General features: G+C 42.5%; 1 protein-coding gene across 4 annotated transcripts in view; it reads right to left on the bottom strand.

Moving 5' to 3' along the window:
• stat5a (signal transducer and activator of transcription 5a) overlaps positions 1-20,431 on the bottom strand; it is a 60,498-nt gene that overhangs the window by 2,365 nt on the left and 37,702 nt on the right. For 3 of the 4 annotated variants that reach the window (XM_035179788.2, XM_035179785.2, XM_035179787.2), the window contains 17 exons: positions 17,483-17,620; positions 17,103-17,259; positions 15,638-15,727; positions 14,467-14,641; positions 13,418-13,548; positions 13,132-13,283; positions 11,981-12,136; positions 7,642-7,821; positions 6,711-6,798; positions 4,754-4,876; positions 4,321-4,413; positions 3,040-3,246; positions 2,194-2,288; positions 1,725-1,867; positions 779-934; positions 574-625; positions 59-169 (listed from right to left, as the gene is read on the bottom strand). In XM_035179788.2, coding sequence (XP_035035679.1) covers positions 59-169; positions 574-625; positions 779-934; positions 1,725-1,867; positions 2,194-2,288; positions 3,040-3,246; positions 4,321-4,413; positions 4,754-4,876; positions 6,711-6,798; positions 7,642-7,821; positions 11,981-12,136; positions 13,132-13,283; positions 13,418-13,548; positions 14,467-14,641; positions 15,638-15,727; positions 17,103-17,259; positions 17,483-17,610 — 2,237 coding nt within the window. In that variant the 5' untranslated portion in view covers positions 17,611-17,620. Of the gene's footprint in view, positions 1-58; positions 170-573; positions 626-778; positions 935-1,724; positions 1,868-2,193; positions 2,289-3,039; positions 3,247-4,320; positions 4,414-4,753; positions 4,877-6,710; positions 6,799-7,641; positions 7,822-11,980; positions 12,137-13,131; positions 13,284-13,417; positions 13,549-14,466; positions 14,642-15,637; positions 15,728-17,102; positions 17,260-17,482; positions 17,621-19,160; positions 19,194-20,431 lie in introns of all 4 variants that reach the window. The other variant, XM_035179786.2, reaches the window with a different exon arrangement.

The raw sequence follows: 20,431 nt of genomic DNA, 5'->3' as shown, positions 1-20,431 counted from the left end.
TTTACCGGGACAAATGACACAAAGACGCTCACTCGGAGCAGCTCATAGAAGGACTCACATAGGTGGGTATATGCCATAGGTGTGAGGGTGACTGACAGGTGCTGGCGATGCGCCGTGATCCATGTAGGTTTGGTTCCCACTTGATGGGTCTGGATTGGCTGTTGCAAACCTGCACACACACACACACACGCACACACACACACACGATAAAAGGCTATGTTCATCAGTTGCCTAAGCAACTAACCTCAGCGTGTTTTCCAGGCCCTGCTGCATCATTATGGCCGTTCTCCGTGGTGCGGATGAAGCAACCACGGAGAAAGGCACGGAGCAGGGCTCGCTAACTAACAAGCCTAACTCTAATGATGAGCGGAAGACGAGCTCTCTCAGGAACCCTGGCCCTCCTTAATTGGCCTCCTCCAACTGTAACAGCTGACTAATAGCTGATCTGAATTCAGGCTCCAATATTTAGTGATTAACTCTAAATGTTGCCACAGAGGGGGGAAAAAACCCCCACTGGCGGTTAGGGGGGGAGTGAGAGCTAGAGGAAAGATGAACAGGAAGCTTTATACTCACTCGGGCACCACTTGTTTGATCTGCGGCTTCACGTAGCCGTCCACAGCTTTAGCTTTAAAACAAACAAGCACAGGGAGAGAGAATGACTGGCGGCTCGGAGCAGTTATTCTACAGCAGTGAAGACATCTCTTCACCGTGGGGGCTTTGCAGCCGTTATATGACATTTTGAGAGTAATACAGCCAATGCAAACAGAGGGTTGCTTACAGAGGGGCGGGGTGTAATATTTGGAGAACACCTCATCCTTGGGTCTGTCGGGGTAGAGGAACAGGAGGTGATTGAGATCGCTGATGCGGTCGGCCAGAGAGCGAATGGAGAAGTCTTTGGTTGTGTAGGGCATGAGGTTCCAAACCATTCTCTCACCTGGAGAAACACAGCGCCCCCACCGCAGAGTCAGTATAATTACAATAATAGTAGTACAATCTTTTTTTCCTCCAGCAAATTGTTTCTTAAGTTTTACTGCAGTGGTTTTAATCTCCGAGGAGGTTATGTTTTCACCCCTGTCTGTTTGTTTGCCAAAATTACACTGCAGATTTCCAAAAAAACGAGTGGAAGGATGAGAAATGGACCAAGAAATAACACAATAATTTTTGCCAGATTTGCCACTTAGCCAGATGTCAATTGGCAGAGGGTTACATTTCTGTATTTGACGTCCATTATGTCGCTTTAAGCTCATCGTAAGCACCAAGCTAACGAGAACTACACATTTTTGGCAACCAGAATCAGAGCTGAAGGTGAGGATTTATTACAGGTATTTTCTTCAGATGTAAAAGAGATGAGTTCAATAAGATAAACACAGGGCAACATCTGCCATACTCATTTTACAGTTTATCTCACTGCCCTCTAGTGGCCATAAATCGCTTAATGCAGCTTTAATTTAGCCAAAAGATGGTTGACAGATAGTGACAGTTGATTTAGTTAGAAAATTACATCTCAAGTTCGCTGAAGCTGCCCAATAACTTTTACAGCATTTTACAAGTAAGAGCTCCCTATTGTAAACTTGTTTAAGACTAAATTGAAGACCCTCATGTTATCACAGGCTTTTGAGTCTCCTTACCTTGTACATTACAGCATTATTTTTATTTTGTCTTATTTCGTTTCATAAATAAACTTGACTTGTTTTAAATTCGTAAGAAGCATTTGCACATCATACCTGCTTTATTAGGATTTTCTGCCACCCAGGCTATTGTAATTCCTCCGATCTCAGAGTCACTAAAGCGCAGAAGGAAAGTACCGTTGGGTTTGGACATCAGCATATCCTGAGCCTGCTGCTTGTTCACGAAGCCCAAGATGGCCCTGAAAAAGGAGAGGGGAGAGACATATAGAAAATTTGCCTTGTGCTTCCCCCTCAGCGCGTTTCACTCCAAGTTTACTGGCGAGAGTGGCCAGGCGGCTCCCCAGGGTGCCGTGGAAAATCATGCAAGTGAAACATTGCCTGCGTTTTCGAGACTGACAAAATGGGGACAGGAGAAAAAAAATACTTTCATGGAGCATTCACTCCAGCTGTCAAAATGAAAAAAGAGAGGTAGTGCTTTTACTTTTCTGTTCTGACTCACATTTCAGCCAAATACTGAAGCTGACAAGAAAAAGGAAGAAAAAAAATCCCTCTGCAGTTTCCTTACCCGTCATTCCAGTGTGGTTTAAGATGCTTTTTTGTGAGTTCCATCACACCATCAAACCACTGCCAAAATGTGAAGTTCCTCCCTGGCAAGCTTTCCTGTAGAAGAAAAGGGGAAAAAATATTATTTAAAAAGTGCACAGACGTGTTCAGACGATATCATGTCCACCCAGTCCAGAAATACAGAGAAAAACAAAAATGTCCTCATCCTAGTTGTATTTATGGTTTAACCGAGCGAACGTGTGTGTGTGTGTGTGTGTGTGTGTGTGTGTGTGTGTGTGTGTGTGTGTGTGTGTGTGTGTGTGTGTGTGTGTGTGTGTGTGTGTGTGTGTGTGTGTGTAGCCTGTACACAAGTCTGTGAAGCGCTTGAAACTTGATGTCCCTGTAATCTAATGAGACCGATGGTGTGTGGTGAATGTGAGTGCGTTTTCCGCCATCGCCAGCTGCTTCGAGCCAGAAAACGAGGCCTCCAGCCTTTCAGTGTGTGGACAAACAGGTCCATTAAGATAAAGACCTGGCTGCCAATGAGGCGTTCTCACTCAATTCGACTGCAGAATCTGCAGAATAGGGAAGCGGGGACGCCGCAAATGGAGCAAGAAATATCTCTATGTGTGAATAATCCACCGATAGTAAATTATTCTGTCGAGAACATGCGCAGCGGTGAAAATGGCTTACTAAAACTGGCCTGTGGGCCTTTTAAAAAATGCAAAGAGGAGAAAACCACATTCTAAGTGCAGCATGATAAAAACGTGATGATTGCAAATAGAATGATCCTTATAGGAGCTGTGTGTTTGCATTCACGGAGGAGAGGCTGTGGAGAGCCACGGGAGAAGAAGACACTGGAACTGACCCTGTTAAACTGTGACCAGGTCATAGTTATGCTGCGGTAGTCGTCAGGGTTGTTGCTCGAGCTGCTGAAGGCCTTCTGAGCCAGGAAGACCAGGTTCTCCTCGGACAGGCCTCGGTTGCTCTGCACCTCAGCCTTGTACTTCATGTTGATGGCATCACACAGCTGAGGCCAGAGCACCTTGTCTGGCACGAGGAAAGGCACCCGTCCCTGCGGACACAAGGGAGACAGCGGAGGATTTACACGAGCTTCAGGGACGGGAGCAAGGGAGCAGCAGAAGGCGAAAACACTGTCAGAGATAAACCGTGCAAAGACGAGCACATAGTGAACACAGCTATTCCCACAGTAGCAATGTTTTTTATATCGCTTCATTGATTCTGCAGGGATTACTACATATTTACCTTCTCTCACTATTGTGTTATTCTAACTTTGAGCTTCACTCTGCAGAATCATGTACAAATCATCTGAAGAGCGGTTCCAGACAGTACAGAGCTCAGCTGCCAGGCTTTTTAAACACATTTACCCGTTTTAAGCCTCTTTACACTGGCTTTCAAGACCTTTTAGAATATATTTTAATATTCTTTTAAACACTTACAGGGCTCTCAAGGGTCTGTATGGGGTATCAGGATTGTATGGGGATAAAAGATCAAGGATAGAATGAGAAGTCCTCATTCTATCCTTGATCTTTTATCCCCATACAATCCTGCTCGTACTTTGAGATCCTCTGGAAGTTTGAACTGTTCCAGGCTCTCGACTGAAGAATAAGGGGGACAGAACTCCGAGGGGAGATCCAGCAGGCTGAGTTAGTTGCTTCCTTTAAATCAAAGCTTAAAAGGTACTTTTATCATATCTGCATTCACTGATTCGACCTAATGCTAGTGTTTTTTATTCTTATGGGAGGTCATGCTAAAATTTCAGTCACACGTTTAGTGTTTTTATTCTTTTACGACTGTGTATTTATTAGTGAAGCACTTTGTAACTTTTTTGGATAAATGTAAAACAAATATATTGCTATATTAAAAATGTTTTATTATTATATATTTGATGGGGAAATGTAGTACCTAAAAAACATTGAGAAACAGGAACATATAAATATTTGGAATTTATATTTGATAAATTAAGTAATTAATTGTTTATCATTGTAGCTCAGCACTACACATATATTTTTTTTAATGTACAATATTCATGTATAAAGCCATGCACAACAACATAATTAGGATACATTAGACACATGTCGAAATAAAAATTGTGAACACAGACACAATTAAGCAATTATTTACTCACCGGCTCTGCAAAAGCGTTGTCCCACAACACTGTTGCCGTGGCGTTATTGTCTTGGCTACCATGAACTATTACCACCACAGGAAGTGATAACGTCTGTTCAGAGAAAGAGAGGGGGGGCATCAGTGCAAGAAAGCTATAGGATCTATAAATACTGAACATAAATGACATGGCCTTCATTGGGGAGCTCTTTATAACATCATTATAAAAGCAGTGGCGGAACAACAGTGGACGCTCAAGGTCTCCTGACTCAGGGTTTACAAACGTACACATTCCTGTTACTGCAGGAGCACAAATGGATTGTACGTGTGTGTGTGTGTGTGTGTGTGTGTGTGTGTGTGTGTGTGTGTGTGTGTGTGTGTGTGTGTGTGTGTGTGTGTGTGTGTCAAGACTGAGGTAGTTGTTTCTCCCACCCAGTCTGTCTGGACCCTCTTACCTTCACTTGAAAGACAAGCTCATTGCCTCCAACACTAAACTGGGACTCGAACAGGATGGTGAACTTCTCCTCTGTGACAGATTCGGCCCCTCGCCTGTCCGATCGCTTGATCCTCTTCAAAGACTACATGAAAGGTGTATAACAATCAGGTATATGCTGCACATTTTGCCTGTGTAGTGAGGCTGACAAAACACACATCATAGATACAGTATGGTACGCACATGCATAATTCACTTTTGAGTCACAGAACAGGGCTGAAATGTAAATAATCCATGGAGGGCTCAGGGGATTGTTGTAAACAAGTTGTGGGATGTACAGGGATGCTCTACAGATACACTGATCCTCTAAAAGAACCGCTGAGTTACAATGTATGTGCACCACATACTGTACTGAATTACCCACACTGCACTATCACGAGATAATGACCCTGGGTGGTGCAGTGCATCTTAACTGTCTTGCTTCTGAATCCTACAAGATCCCTGTAGATTACTATTACTTTTTACTGCATTTACAAGTACAGATATTTCAGCCCAAGTGGATACATTTTTATAACCTCTGCCAAGGAGGCTACGATTTCATCTGCGTTTGTTTGTCAGTCAGCAGGATTATGTATTAAACTACTGGACGGATTACCACTAACTTTGGTGGAAGGATGTAGTATGGGTCCGGAAAGAACCCTTTACATTTTGGTGTGAATCCACATCAGGGGGCAGAATCCAGGACATTTTATTTATTTTTTCTTTCTTTGACAACATTTTGTTTATTTCCGATAGAATAATCCATGGATCTTGATTAAAAAAAAAAAATCAGGCACATTTAGGGTACAGATATTTATGAGCTTGTGCAATTTAGTGCAGATCCAAATAAAAATCTGAATGGAGTGAATTAAACTGTGTTTCATAAGGGGACAGTTGGGCCTTGATAGTGGGATACGCTCTCCTCAGAGCCATTCTAGTTTATTGCATTATATATAAATTGTAACTATATGAGCATTTTACCATACATTTCCATAACACTGAAGAACATAATGATCAGTAATTACCTCACTTAAAAGCGACCTACTTTACATCTTGCATGCCGAAGAAAATTTAACAGTTTTTATTAAATTTTGCACAATTCAATGTCTCAGTATTTCTGAAATTAAAGCATAGAGCAAATAAATGATTGGAGATTTTAAATAAAGGAATCACTGACTCTTCGTTTTTTGGTATAAATTTAATTTAAATGATTGAGCAGCCAAATACATTGGTGACGTCCTTTCTATAATGTATATTTTCTATAATATAATGTATATATTTTTTTCTTATGTGTAGTACTTATTGTGTTTTTATGTGTTATGTTCTTTGTATGCACCTATATACCAAGGCAAATTCCAGGTAGGTGTAAACCTACTTGGCAATAAATACTAAAATCAAATGCTGTTGTGTCCAAATGCTGTTGCAGAAGTTCCAGGATACGCGAACCCCTGACCTGTCTTCCTTTTACTACCTTTTTCTCACCATTCTGATAGCAATAGTACTAAGTCCTGCACCATATACTGTCCTAATAGTGCATCTATAGGAACTGACAGAGTTTGTCTTGATAACCTGTCTGAATTGTTTGCACTCATTTTGAGAAAGAATTGAGAAAAGCTGTGTGATCATATCTTTATTCCCCAAATTCTCTGAAATGTATGATTGTTCAGATTTTGGTGACCTAAACATTTTTATTAAACCCCAGTTCAAGATTATTCAGTGGACCTGTAATTCTTAAACTTTAAATCTAAAAGAAAACGAGACAAATTGAGGTGTTCTAAAACTCTGTTACACGGGGACAAGGCTGTAATATAAAATGTATGCTTTGATATAATTTCAAATGAATTCTTTAGCCACTTTCTGCTGTATGAAGGACATAATAGTCAATTCATTTCCTGTAGCTTCTGGAAGAGTAAACCCCTCTGCTCGCTGCAGACACTCACCATGTTCCTGAAGTGGGCGCTGAGAGTGCCTGTGGTCTGATGGTACTCCATCACACAGTTATTGTTGAGAATCTCCCCGCTGCTGTCACTGAAAGAGAAAGAAGATCAAATAGTCAATAAGCTGCTGCTGTGACACACTCCCTGTGCTGAGAATTACATTCTTTCCAGAACTAATTAAAACAAAAGTGATTCTCATTTAGACGCCAGGAGCGGAATGAAAAACCACACTCGGCACAGAAATGATGTTCATACTCCTCTTTTCATATAAGTGGAGAGTTTAACAACCACCTTTTGTATCTTCTCTACATGACAAAACAGCGAGCAGATGTGCCTGGGCTGTGGATCTGTGCCGCACCAAGTGCTTCAGATGACAAACAGCAGATGATGGCAGAGCTGTTGAATTGCTCCCTCATTTTACTACTTGCTGTCAGATTGACCTACAGTCTTGGAAGGTTTCTATTAGCCAGGAGGAATGTGGACCGAGGCTGCGGAACAGGCTAAATGTGGATTCTGCATCCACACCATAGATTCCTCGGAGGAACTGTTCAAGTTCCAGCAATGTCTCTGCGGTGAGGTTTGGAAACGCACTGGACCAGAGTTCATCCTGGGATCCAATCATCTTTGCAGAAAACCTAGACTTCTTGTCTTAATGGCGCCATGGGAGATCAATGCAGTGTCCCAACTAAAGGAAGTGGGGATACTAAAAAAGAAATATTCATTCAAAAAAAAAAAGGGAAACAGACGGATCACATGCTGCCTCTACAATGTGAAAGGACATGCGTGACTCCCCGAAACATCAGCTACAGAATTGATTTTCTGTATCAAATAAACCACGTTGTTAATATTGCCAAGTAGCAGATGAATGACTCCGAAAATCTAGTGTCCTTTGTAATCGTTTGTGTTTTTTTTGTTTTCAAAGCAGTGGACTTACTTCCTTGTGTTCTCGTTCTTCAGCAGGGCCTTGGCTTGCTGTTCACTGATGATGGTGGCTTTGACCTGGGGAGGGTTCATGTGCACGTTCAACTTCCCCCCCACCAAGAGTCGTACTGTGGCCGCAAACTTGGTTTGGGTTTTTAACACCTGTGGAGGCTGTTTCTCGATAATAAAGGTGCTGTGGAGACACGAAGAAGAAGACAGAAGAAAGTCATTTAGTTCAAGTGCACATCATATTACATGGTAAGTTGAAGTCTCACCATGAAACCCCGTATTTCAGAAACGAATGAATGCAGCTTAAAATATGCAAAATAGTATTGTTAATAGCTCATTTCATTCCTTTTTGTGGTAGATATTAGCTAAAGACAATGTTGCACACATTTCCAAATAAAACCTCTGTTTCAATAAGGACTGTATCTTATTAAAGACTAAGATAAAATATTTAATATTGGTCCATATCGATAATAAATCACAACAAATTGAATTTTAAGTGTAAAGACTCATCTTTGCTCCTGAGTGAAGTTTGTGGTTTTAATCTCTTCTTTGTGAGCAGAGAATGAGACTTTACAAATATGAGGTCGATCAATTTTGTGTCATACTTCCTCACCGTGCAACAATACATTAGCATTATATCGATATTTTGGACTTGATGAGAATTTCATTGCGATAATTATTTATATTGTTTTATTACAGCCCAGCAACAAAAGGCTGCAAACTGAATGCAAACAATGTATGTTTACAATATAGAAAAAAAACCGACACCATTGAGATGGAGTCATTTTGCTGTGAAATGTTGAATGAAAAATGTCCCGCTTGCTAGAGATGAAAAACCCAGGGTTCCTTTAAGGTCTCCGCACCAGCACATTTAGGTCTTTGAACATTTGCCTTATAAAATGACTTTAACCATGTGCATTAGCGGAAGGTCATGAAAGTAGTCACTGTTCAGCAAACTACCAGAGTAAACAGCTATTTAATTCTGATGATGTTAGTTTGCTTTACCGTCTCCTGATTTCCACATTAGCCCACAAAGAGCACAAAGCGAGGTAACAGCAGACACAACCTAATAATTAAGCCTGCGGGCTCAGAGGGAGCTCAGAAACAAACACACTCTGTTGTTATGAGCCCTTCAAGCCCTCTCGTCTGCAGCTGGACTAAGTGGTGTCGAGGAGACAAAACCCTCACATTCCCTGCCTGAAACCTGCCGAGCTTCAGCAGAATATATGGAGGATGTTGTTGAGAAAACCTGTGTTAGTTCGGTGCGTGATAGCGGTGCATTACGGTCTGGTCACAGGCCCGTCTGCAGTCAATAACAAATCGCTGTGACAGCGACACTGCTTCTCAATATGTTATGGGTCCACAGAGGGGCAATCCTCTTGGAGAGTGGGAGGGGAGGCTGTCAGAAACCTCAGATTACTTCCTGCTCAGAGACGGTGGAAGGCTTAAAGACCCTGGCAGATGTGCCGCTGGGTCCAGAAATGATGCAGTGAGACAACTGCATGTTAGATGTTGGACGGGCCTGCTTCACTTTATTTTAATCTCTGGCACACAGCATGTTCTGCGTCTCTGCACATTTCTCTAGGTGCATTAAACCACCATCCTTTGCTTCGGGGGCACATTTACATTCAGTCCTGACTCATCTCCTTCACCCTCCTCATCCTTCTCTGCAGATTTTGAATGATGGCTGGATGACGCAATGTCTTAAATGTGATGTCTGGTGACCCAGAAGGAATTGCTTTGGTTTAACACAAGGGCTCAGACTTCAACACATTTAGACAGGACACATTTTAACTTAATATACTGCAACTAAACTTGCTTGAAGGGTATTTCGACACATTCATACTATGGTAGTTCTCACCTGCATCTTAATAAACACAAAGCCAACATAATCAAAGTTATAATCTACCTAGTAATTCCACTAAAGTCTGTCTTCACAATTGGCATGTGTATTGTAAAAGGCCCAGAGAAGTGCAGTGCAGAGGTTGGTGACAAACTACAGCAGTGGTTGACGACTGGGTCAAACCTCAGGTCAGAATCTCTTACGGATCATTTTGATAATATGATTATTTATTTTTCACCATATCGGACTGACACGGACAGTAAAACCACACGGACAGTAAAACCACAACATTTGTTTTATTGCTGCAATGCTTCATATTGAGCTGAATGGCAGAGCTTTTATTTTGAAAAAATGTGAACTTGGGTCTGAATATTGTGTCGATTGCTTAACAAACCTCTGAACTCGCCGGAAATCATTTAAATTTACAAATGAACCATTTAAGTGAACAATAATATAGAAAATTCAGTTTCATCTTTCCTTTTTTTTAAAAATAAAATCTACATTGCAGATGAACCAGGTAGAATCAACAGAAAGTGTTTTAACTTCATGAAAAGCTCTGCACACAGGGCCCAGCACACAAAGAGACAGTATATTGTAGAACTGTTTGAAGAGGGGTCGCTAATGACAAGGAATAATTCTAAAGTAGCTCAAGAGCATTAACGCAGACCAAGGACAAAGAAGGACAGTGTTTATATTCTGTATAATATCTCTCTAAAGTAGTGGTAGGTTTCAGTGTTAGTGGTGGGGAAAGCCATTCGCGTGCTGGATAATAACTGCATTGACACGCACAGGAAGCGATGCAGCATGAAATGCAGCGTACTTCATTAATAACAGCCTCACTCTTTATGGTTTATACTAAACACTGGATCAGAACTTCACTCAATCACTGCTAATGCAAACCAAACATATCCTGCGGCCAAGGATTCACATAAAATCAGCCAAAACGACAAGCTTTCGTTATATAGAACACAGAAAACAACAATGTATAAGATATTGTTAATGAAAACTGTATCTGCAAAAGATAGAGAAATATAAAAGGGGGCCAAGAAAAAAGAAGGATCAGCCACATCCAGCTGTTAGATGAAGAGCTGCAGGCGCACCTTCCAGTCCTCAGCAAACTTTCATGTGCACTGCTGCTGCTGCATGGAAAATTACTCACACCACGCACAGATTGTGCTCGCCATTATTTCTGACTGATTTCAACAGAAGCAATGTTTGTTTGGCTGCACAGTCAACAGACACTGAGTGAGTAATAACCTGCGCTTTCTGTTACCACCAAATCAAGCAGGACTGAAATTTCTTGAAACTTTGACGGCTCGTTCTCGAAAGGGACTTATTCAATGTTCCCCGCTGCTCATTCAGTGAAGCGTTGAATCCAGAGAAGACAAACAAACAGCCCCACATCCTGTTGCTCCCCTAATGTGGACTTAATCCAGAAATGGATAAATTTGATGCTTGAGTCATTTAATTTTAGCAACAGATCATATCTCTCGCTCTGTTGCCTCCAAACGCAACCAAAAGTTGTGTAAGTCAGACTTGCTTCCATAAAGGCCAGCACTGATTGCAGGAAAGGGCGATGCCTCAATATACACAACGCCCCCCACTCACACATACGTATTGACAGTGATTACAATCCAATACACCTTTGTGTCAAATTCTGTCCATTCTGTGTCTGTGCTGAGGAAAAATACATTTTCCCTATACAGCCCTGTCTCTGTGAATAGGGAAACAGACAAAGTGCCTTGGACTGAGCTGAAAAACTCAATCTCAGCCAATCAGTGTTCATGCTCATGCACAGGACAAGGGAAAGAAACGGGCAAAGAGGGAAGATGTGGGAATGTGAGCAAGAGAAAGGAAATCATGCTAACATGCTGAGGTGTAATCGCATTGTCAAGAAGGAGAGATACACAAGTTTGCTAGCATAGTTGAATTATTGTTACGTTGTGTTTTAGATGTTGTGCTTATATGTTTCGGTTCAGCTCCAACACCACAGCGTATAAGATTCCGACATAGTTCTCCCTTTTTTTTTCCAGGTAGCCCAGTGGTGTTGCCATGGCAATAAGCATCCATACATTTCAGGGGTGGAGCTTCTGAGGGAGTTGGGGGAACCTTTTTCTGTTGAGTTCAAACATGGATTGTTTATAAAGATGAATGACATGACAGCTCCCCAAAAATGAAGCCAAAGGGTCTCAATCGCCCCCTGGTGACTGACTCTAGTATAGGTCATGAACCCTGCCTACTCCCTGTTAGAGAATGGGACATGGTCCAAATAAAAGGTCAAAGTACGCGTCAAATAACCTTTTCTCAAAGACGGCTTCTGTCATTTTTGGTAGTTCTCATCACAAAAATACCGATACATATGTTTAAATAAAAAATGTTCTGGTAAGTTTGGTTTTAATTAGTTATTTGTTGTTGTAAAAACGGAGTGATATGTCATGATTGACGGCTGAGACTGACTCCAAACACACTCACTCACTCACACACAGACACACACACATACCTGGTAACCAATGCTGAAATGATATCTGTGATAGTGCTGTTGAGTTCGTTGAGCAGCTCTTCAATGGGGCCAGGAATGGGCAGCTGTTGTCTAAGGTGCTCTGCTCTCCGGATCTGCTGCCTGTTCTGCCAGATAGTTTCTGCCAGCTTCTCACACCTGAGACACACACACACACACACACACACACACACACACACACACACACACACACACACACACACACACACACACACACACACACACACACACACACACACACACACACACACACACACACACACACACACACACACATAGGAATTAGGCCAAAAGACAGATTTTTTACAGCAGAAGGTCCATAATAACAGTATCAATTACAACGGAGCACAGCAGCGTAGGCTCCGTACTTCTTCTGGAGTTTCTCCAGCCAGCCCCCTAGTAAAAACTCTGGAGAATGTCTGAATGAGCCCATGTGAGAAAACAGTGCAAGACTCTCCGCAGGATTCAGCAAGTGGGCATGCAAACACGCTACAGATGCAAAAGTAAAAATAACAAAAATAATATTCATATCTAAGGTTGAAAAAGCAACGCTATACACGTAGAAGACACCAACGAAGATGTCAACTGGGACAGACATTGAGATTCGAGAGCTTTTGGTGATAGAGGCTGCTGCCGCTGTCGATGTCCTGTAAAGAAAAACACATGATCGCCGCAGCGGAATTAATACGTTACGTCCTGCATCCGTCATGCTGCACCACCCCTCATCTGAATACTCGGAATACTTGCTGTGAACGCGTATGAGCAGAGAATCTCATGCTGCGTTGATCATCTATGAAAGGCAAACTCCGGAGAAAGTCCGGACCAAATTGCGCGGACATTCCCCGGAGTTCATGTCAGAAAACAGCTCAGGATAGTTTAAAGAACCAATGAAATCCCTGAATGTGTGTTCAGGGAGTGTTTTTGCTCCGACAAATAGGCAGATGAACACAGAACACAGCCAGTTGGATAATAAGGGATTACAAGATGTCATCGCATGCCTGCCTGTCTCTCTCTTATTAGGAGCCAAATAAACCCAGTGGTAGTCAATTTCAAGCTTGTAAACCTGTGACCTTTTGTATTGTGAGGGGAGTCTTGTGGCTGTGATCTTGGTGGGAGGTGGAAAAGAAACTCACCAGGACTGCAGGATGTCCAGGCCTCCCTCCGGCGGGCCCCCGTTGCCCGCCAGCTGTTGCCGTCTCTTCCACTGGATTAGCTCGTCATCCAGAATGATGGTCTGCTGCTTCCTCAACAGCTGCAGCGTTTTCTGGTGCTTCTCTGCAAGGTCCTGCGCCCAGAGCGACAAAGAAACGCCTCGGAATCACTGTGGAGTATTTACTTGTACTCTGTGGAGCGGCTGACATACAATCAAAAACTGCCATTATACACATGCACTTATACACAATGAGATTCACGTCGTACCAGTCTGTATTTCTGTAGTGTGTTGGCTTCTCTGGTCAGCCATGCCTCCACAGTGGCTCTCTTGCTGAGGAGGGCGGGCTCCCGTAGCTGTCGGTCAGCAGGGGGCAGTGTGGTCAGGCTGGTCAGCTGAGCTGTGGAGGGGTTGGGGGGTGGGGTTCATGCCACCCAAAGGGGGGGAACGAGTGGGGAAAAGTTAGACAGTTAGAAGAATGATTTCCTCAGGATAACATTTTTTTAGGATAATGCAGCCGACAGCGAGGTGCCGTGTTCTGAGTGATGACACATATGATGCTGGTTGCTGTGTTATAGAAGCTCCAGCTCTTCTGTTCTCTATTGCGGAGAGAGAGCTGTCAAATGGATATACAATTTCACACTTTGATATCTCATAGATTTATTCAAAAAATATTTTTGCTTGAAGCAGCATGACACTGTCACAGTGTCAGTGAGCTGTACACCAATTACTTAGGACTTACCAACATTTTTCGCCAAGGAGGTTATGCTTTCACCCCTATCTGTTTGTTGATTGGTTTGCTTGTTTGTAAGCGGGATAACACAAAATCAATAAAACAGATCTCCATGTAACTTGATGAAAAGATATGGTTTGAGTCAGGGAAGAACCAATGCAATTCAAGTGTGGATCTGGATCAGTGGGTGAGTCCGGAAATTTAGTTTTTCCCTTTCATAAGGATTGCAAGATAGGAATATTTTCTTCATATCCCAGGGAGTACTTCATGGTACTTGATGAAGAAAAAAAATTTGGATTGAATTAAAGGAACTGTTGGGCCTTGATTATCTTTTATATCAATCAATTATTCAATCTAGCTCACAATACTGAAAACTGCCCAGATGATAGTGCTGTTTTTGTTCAAGTTATATTGAAGCAAAACACATACACAAAACACAAAAAATCAGAAAAGGCACAAATGTGCACATTTAAAAGGGTCAAGCAGAAATCGTTTGGCATGTGTGGTAAATGACTTTGATAGATATGAAAATATAAAAACTGTTGATGACAAATCGTCTGTCTGTGGACTATTCGATGGTCTCACCCTGAATGCGGAGGCTCTCCTGGTACTGGATGATGAAATACTCTTGGTTGTGCTGGAGCTTGCGCAGATCATTCTCCGTGTCCTGGGTCATCAGGCGAAGCTCCTCGAAGGCCTGGTTTATCTGCTGGTATTTCTGAGACATGCTGTCCATCATCCCGCCCACAGGAGAGCTCGACTGTCAATTACAAAAAACGTGATTGAGAGACAAGCGAGCGGAGGGGGAGAGGTGGAGGAAATGACGAGTTAGGGAACAGAAATTGATAAGGTTGGTTTTTCCATCAGACGGTGCGTCAGCTGTAAATTGCTTGAATTGTCTGTCATCCTATTTTTATGATGGTTGTTAAGCGAAATGGCTGTTGAGGAGAAAGCTGAGCTCGTCTCTGGGGGATGGAGCAGGGAAACAAAATTTAGCTGGACATGATGCATTGACCCCTGTGCGTGGCGGTGGTGCTATTTGACTGTGAAAATCCCCAGTGGCCACAAGCAAAGTGGGAACACTGCAAATAGAGAGGGAGGAAATGCATTTGCTTATCATACTGAGGCAGCCTGCATGGTCAGTTAAAGCTCTGAACAAGAGCACTATGGTGTCTTAAGGTTCAGAGTTAACAGGGTGGAATTCAATCAGCCCAAATATGCATTCCACTAATAGAAAAGGCATGTTGTGACTGGAAATCAATTCACCCCAGGAGCTGCTGAGAGTCAGATGTTTTACGCACTGCTGGCTTTATGGTTTTATAACCCAGTGCTTGTTATAACCATGAAATATTCAACCTCCATTTTTTGACTGCCCTCCATATTGCAGCGTTTGCAGTGGAGAAATACAAAGGGCCGCTTTTACAAGGCCATTTTCCGGCATGATTGAATAAGTGGGAGTGTCTGTAGATATCACATTTATAATAATCCGACGGAATCTGCCGACATTGGGAGATAAACGGGGGAAACGGAGGCTAGTTACACATTCACCCACTATCTGAATCAGTCACCACGTGGTGGTGCTTGTGTTTGTGTTTGCAGGCCTTGTGCAGGTTATGAAATGAATAATGCACGGAGAAGTCAAAGGTGTTTGCAAGTTCATATTTCGGTGAGGATGTCTGCGCGGGGGACCGATCTGCAGAAGTGTGCACGCAGGTGTCAGCCTTTATTTTACAGCGCACACATGCACCGTACTCACGTTTGTGGCCTCTCTGACGAGCCTCTGCTCCGTGTAGAGGATGTGTTTGATGCATCGGACCAACTCCAGAGGACAGCGGTCATACGTGCTCTGAAAGACAAGGAGCACATGTGCCGTGTTAAGGCCGGTTAGCCCCTGAAGAGTGGAGCGGCCGGTGCAGACAGCACTCGCCAATTTAGTCGCATCAAGGAAGCTCGCTGAGTTCTGGGGCCAGCGGCGCAGACACACTAAAACCCATTAGATGAGCCTAATGAGACCCATCTCTGAAGCTCAACACTTTATATAGAGACATGACTCATTAGCATACACACACATTGTCTCTCTCACACAAGCGCACACACACACAGAACCAAAGTCGAGTGGTTTATGTGTTATAGTAACATAGTTTAAATTGCAGTTTCACTTTCAGTTAAAAAAAATACCGTTGGTGTCAGTTATTGTTGTTGTTTCCTGCTTCAAGTAAAAAAAATGAAGTTGCATTTTAAGTCTATAAATCACAACGTTTTTCGAGGTGACACCACAAGTTATGAGACAAAGATGACTGGGCGTCAACAGTATTTAGCTCGCCTGCATTATTAGGACTCTTTAAGGCTAGATTGGAGCGCCAGCATTTGGAAAGTGATATAAGCCACCACAGATGAAAACAAGAAAAAGCTGTGTGGTAGGAATTCAGGATTGCAGTTTCATTGTGCTCAGCAGCCCTCTCACCCTGTTTCTCTGGCTGGCTTTCGGGCAGATGGGAGAAAACAAACAGATCTGCGAGCAAGGAGCCTCGATCATAAATAGCAGCGCTGGCCGGCTACCAAAGCCCTCACTTGAGCTGTCCTCTTGTTTTTCTCCTGGTGGATACAACCTGTTCTTAAAACATTTTGCTCACTGTGTGTGCTCTTCCTCAGGACCATGACAAGGGAGGCGTCTGAGCCGAGCAGCTGTGCCTTCCAACCACTTGCTTAACATCTTGTCACGTTGTAAACAATCAAAAGTGTTTTGCTGAAAACACGACAACAGCCAGAGATGATCTCATTTCTTTAAATGTCCCTCTGGAGTTGCTTCTGGTTTATAAACTCTAGGTGCGTGATGTTGCATTTTTTTTTTTTTCTTCATTTTTCAAAGACCCATCAAACATCAAAGATATTTTTATGGCAACATTTTTTAATGTCAGATTTGTTTTTCATGTTTCCAGGGAAATTTATCCTTCACTGATAAATCTGACAAAACCTGAGAGCATGGTTTGCTTTTTGTTCTAACTTTGGCCATATGAGCCCAATAGAGTTGTCCTGTCTGACTGCAAACCAAAGGTAAAGAGCCTCTCAGTGAAACACCGTGTATGAACAGGACACGCTGGCACTTTTTCTGCTCGTTGGCCAATGGCATCGAGTCAAAGGATAAATCTAGCAAGGTGCTATAAATATTGTTGTGCAGTTTAGTTCTGATGGCGGTTGAGACATATTTCCAAGAGACACACCTTGAGCTGGTTGGCGTAGTGTCCCAGTTTGATTTTGAGGAGGAAGCCGTCTTCTCCCACCTGGTGCTCAGCCTTGTTCTGCAGCTCCTGTATCAGACTGTCCAGCAGGCGCTTGGCCTTTAACTCCTCCTGCGGGTTCTCCAGGTCTATGACATCCCTAAGAGACACATACAAGCCAAGCAGACGTGTATAAATGCATGCACATAGTTAGTGACTCTGATGTGTTGAAAAGAACAAACAGAAGTGGAAGAGAAAAGAAATGGGACGAATACGCCGAATACGCTATCACGGGCAAACACGCAACACAAATATTTGTTGGGGCATACGCTGGCATAACTGTGCAGACGTGCACGTTCTGTTTGCACTGATGAGCAACTCACCAGAGCTGGCCCTCTATCCACTGGGACAGATAATGCCGCACCTCGATGGGGAAGTGCTGACCATAGAGAGACTGCATCTGGTGCAGAGCATCTCCCTGGAGCTGCTGGGCCTGGATCCACACTGCCATCTTCAACACCCTGAGGGCGGAAAAAAGGGGGTTGGCTGTAAATCAGAGAGCAGGGAATGGAGTTTGAAGAGATGATGCAATGAAAGGGGATGAGGAGAAGACAACCAAAGCCCCAGAATGTGAAATAATTCTGTAAGTTTCACAGACTGAGATTTCTCCACCTGTCAAGGCCACTTACATGGAGATGAAGAAAGAGAGACGCCTGGTGTCCAAAGAGTTTTGTGGGTATGAGTATGCAGAATGGTTTAAAAACTAGCTTGCTCAAGCATCAAATCATAGGGAACACATGCTTTTTCAATTGAATTAATGTTTAGAATAACAATTTAGATTAGAACAAAAAAAGAAGCCCAATCAAATAAAGAAAGTTTTCAATTTACCAAACACTATTACTTTATCCCTCATTTGTTATAATTATGCATTTCTCCGTTCACAACTAGATGCTGTTGTTTTTAATCTGGAGGAGGAAAGGTCTCGCTACCGTAGATGACTTGTATACGAACAATGTATCAGGTATCTGCAAATCAGGAACTAAGTCAGAGGAAATATTTCAAACTTGGAAACTTATAATTCTCCTGATGAACTTCAGTCGCGACTGACAGCATCTGAGGACGTCCTGGGAGAGTGACATGCGAGTGGAAGTCTCAGAGGGTGTATGGGCTAATTGTCTTCTTAGCATACACTCGAGACATCAGTTAATTCAATGTAAGGTCAAACACAGACTACATTATTCACAGGTTGACTTACACTCATTCTACACATCCTTATCTCTACTCTGCATCAAATGCAAACAATCTAATGGAACCCTGGCTCACATGTCTGGGTTTGCAGCAGACTCCACAAGTTCTGGTCAGACGTTTTCCATTACTACTCAGATGTCTATGGGGACGATCTTCCTCCCAATCCAGAAACAGCCATTCCAGGCTGTTCACAACAGTTAGAAACTTTAAAATCGATACAGTATGGAATGATCATTACAAAGATGGTCATTCTTAAGGTCTGGAATAAAGAGATGTCCCCATGTTTTTTTTTTTAAATCTGGCTCACAGAGCTCTCCAGTACTTTATATACTGGGTTGTTATATATGGAGAAAACCCAATATGAGATGTCAGGGAAAGAAAGTAGGTTTAAATTTGGCAACCCTTCGACTATATCCCAGTACTGAGCGGACCTGCGTGACACTTCAACGCCTTCATGTTTTTTCAACACTTACCCCATTTTTTTTTTAAAAGCACAATGTAATTGTATAGTTGAAGAGATGACGATTCTAAAATTTAAAACATGAAGAAGAGTGCATGATTTTTTTTGATATTGGAGGCCAGTCCTGGATGGTGTGAGAGTCTGGGGTAACATTAGCAGCTCTGGCCTGATCTTTATTAGACTGGGGTAAGTTTATACTCCAGCAACCGCAGCCAATGTTAAGCGTGCCAATGCGTTACCGTACAAACACTTTGGTTAGTCCTCCTAACTCAAGCTTTTTCTCTTGCAAAGTTAAAAGAGACCACAGACCACAAGCAAAGACATCCAAACATGCTTATTATAAAATACAATACTCAGTTTGACAGCGTTTTTTTCTTTGTCTGCATCTGTGTGATATTGTTTTTAAAAATATGACCAAATTACTGGACGGGTTATCACGAAACTTGGTGGAAGAACCCATTAAATCTTCTCAGAGAATAATGTAATGCATCTTGTGAAAAAAAATCTAGTATGTGAAGGGGACTTCTATCAATGAGGGGACTGCTGATCTGGTAAACTGAATTTGTGTGAGCATGGGAAGCGTGACAGGGGAAGCAGAACTCAGCGAACAGTCAACTGATTCACTGTGAGAAATGTTACAATAAAAAAAAAAAACAGAAGTTACTGCCATTTTAACTTTAAGGAAATCTACTTTGAATTGACAAATCAACAATGAATCCACAAATAACCGAAGCCGACTCTGTGACAAACCACTACAGGCGCACACAGAATACACACTTTGGGGAAACGAAACCTACAACATACGGATGTTTAAGGTTTCGCCTCCATGACTGCAGCGGTTGAGCCGGTCGTGATCGTCTTTCCTCTCAACATGTCACACAACTGCTCTACATTGTGTGTGGCTGTGTGTTGGTTGGTAGGACTTGGTGTTGTTGGGTCACTGCTGCCGGTTTCCAGTCAACACACCCACTCACCCCTTCTCAAAAGGGGCACAGTCACTGTCAGTAAAAGACTGAGTAAAATGAGTACGCGGGAAGTTTGTGGTGAATGTGTTTATATATGTGTGTGTGTGTGTGTGTGGTTAGTGTATGTGCGCGTGCATGGAGTGTAATTGTAGGCGCTTGTGTACATTGTTCTGTGTGTGTATCTTTTGTGTGTGAACACATAGCAGAACAGAAAGTTGATCTACTTTATCTCGTTTGTCTGTGTCTCATTTCATCTCTCATTCTCTCTCTCTCTCTCTGTGGCTCATTTCATTCACTCATCATAACTCCAGTTCATAATATCCACAATACCCACAAGGCATTCTGTACATTGCTAATGCCAATCTCGGAGGGATGTTTCCTTTTCCTACTTTAAACGTGCATTTCCTCTCTGAGCTAGTCAGTAACTGCAGTTTACAGTAATTTGGGACATTGTCATGGGTCTTGCATAAAAAGAGAAAACAGGAAGCTGCTTCCCTACTCAGAATGAAACTGCATCAAATCGATGAGGATCCCATGAGTTGCAAAGATAAGCTTTAGTTATCAGTCTAATGATACTGGACAATAAATCAATTGAATGAAAACCTCAAACCTTGTCATTAACCTTTCTTCTCATCTGGTCACCAGGCAGACCATATGCA

Source organism: Hippoglossus stenolepis, chromosome 16, assembly GCF_022539355.2.
Source record: "Hippoglossus stenolepis isolate QCI-W04-F060 chromosome 16, HSTE1.2, whole genome shotgun sequence".
Classification (NCBI taxonomy): Eukaryota; Metazoa; Chordata; class Actinopteri; order Pleuronectiformes; family Pleuronectidae; genus Hippoglossus; species Hippoglossus stenolepis.
The sequence above is the reverse complement of the archived record's forward strand: the minus strand, read 5'-3'. Positions and strand labels throughout refer to the sequence as shown.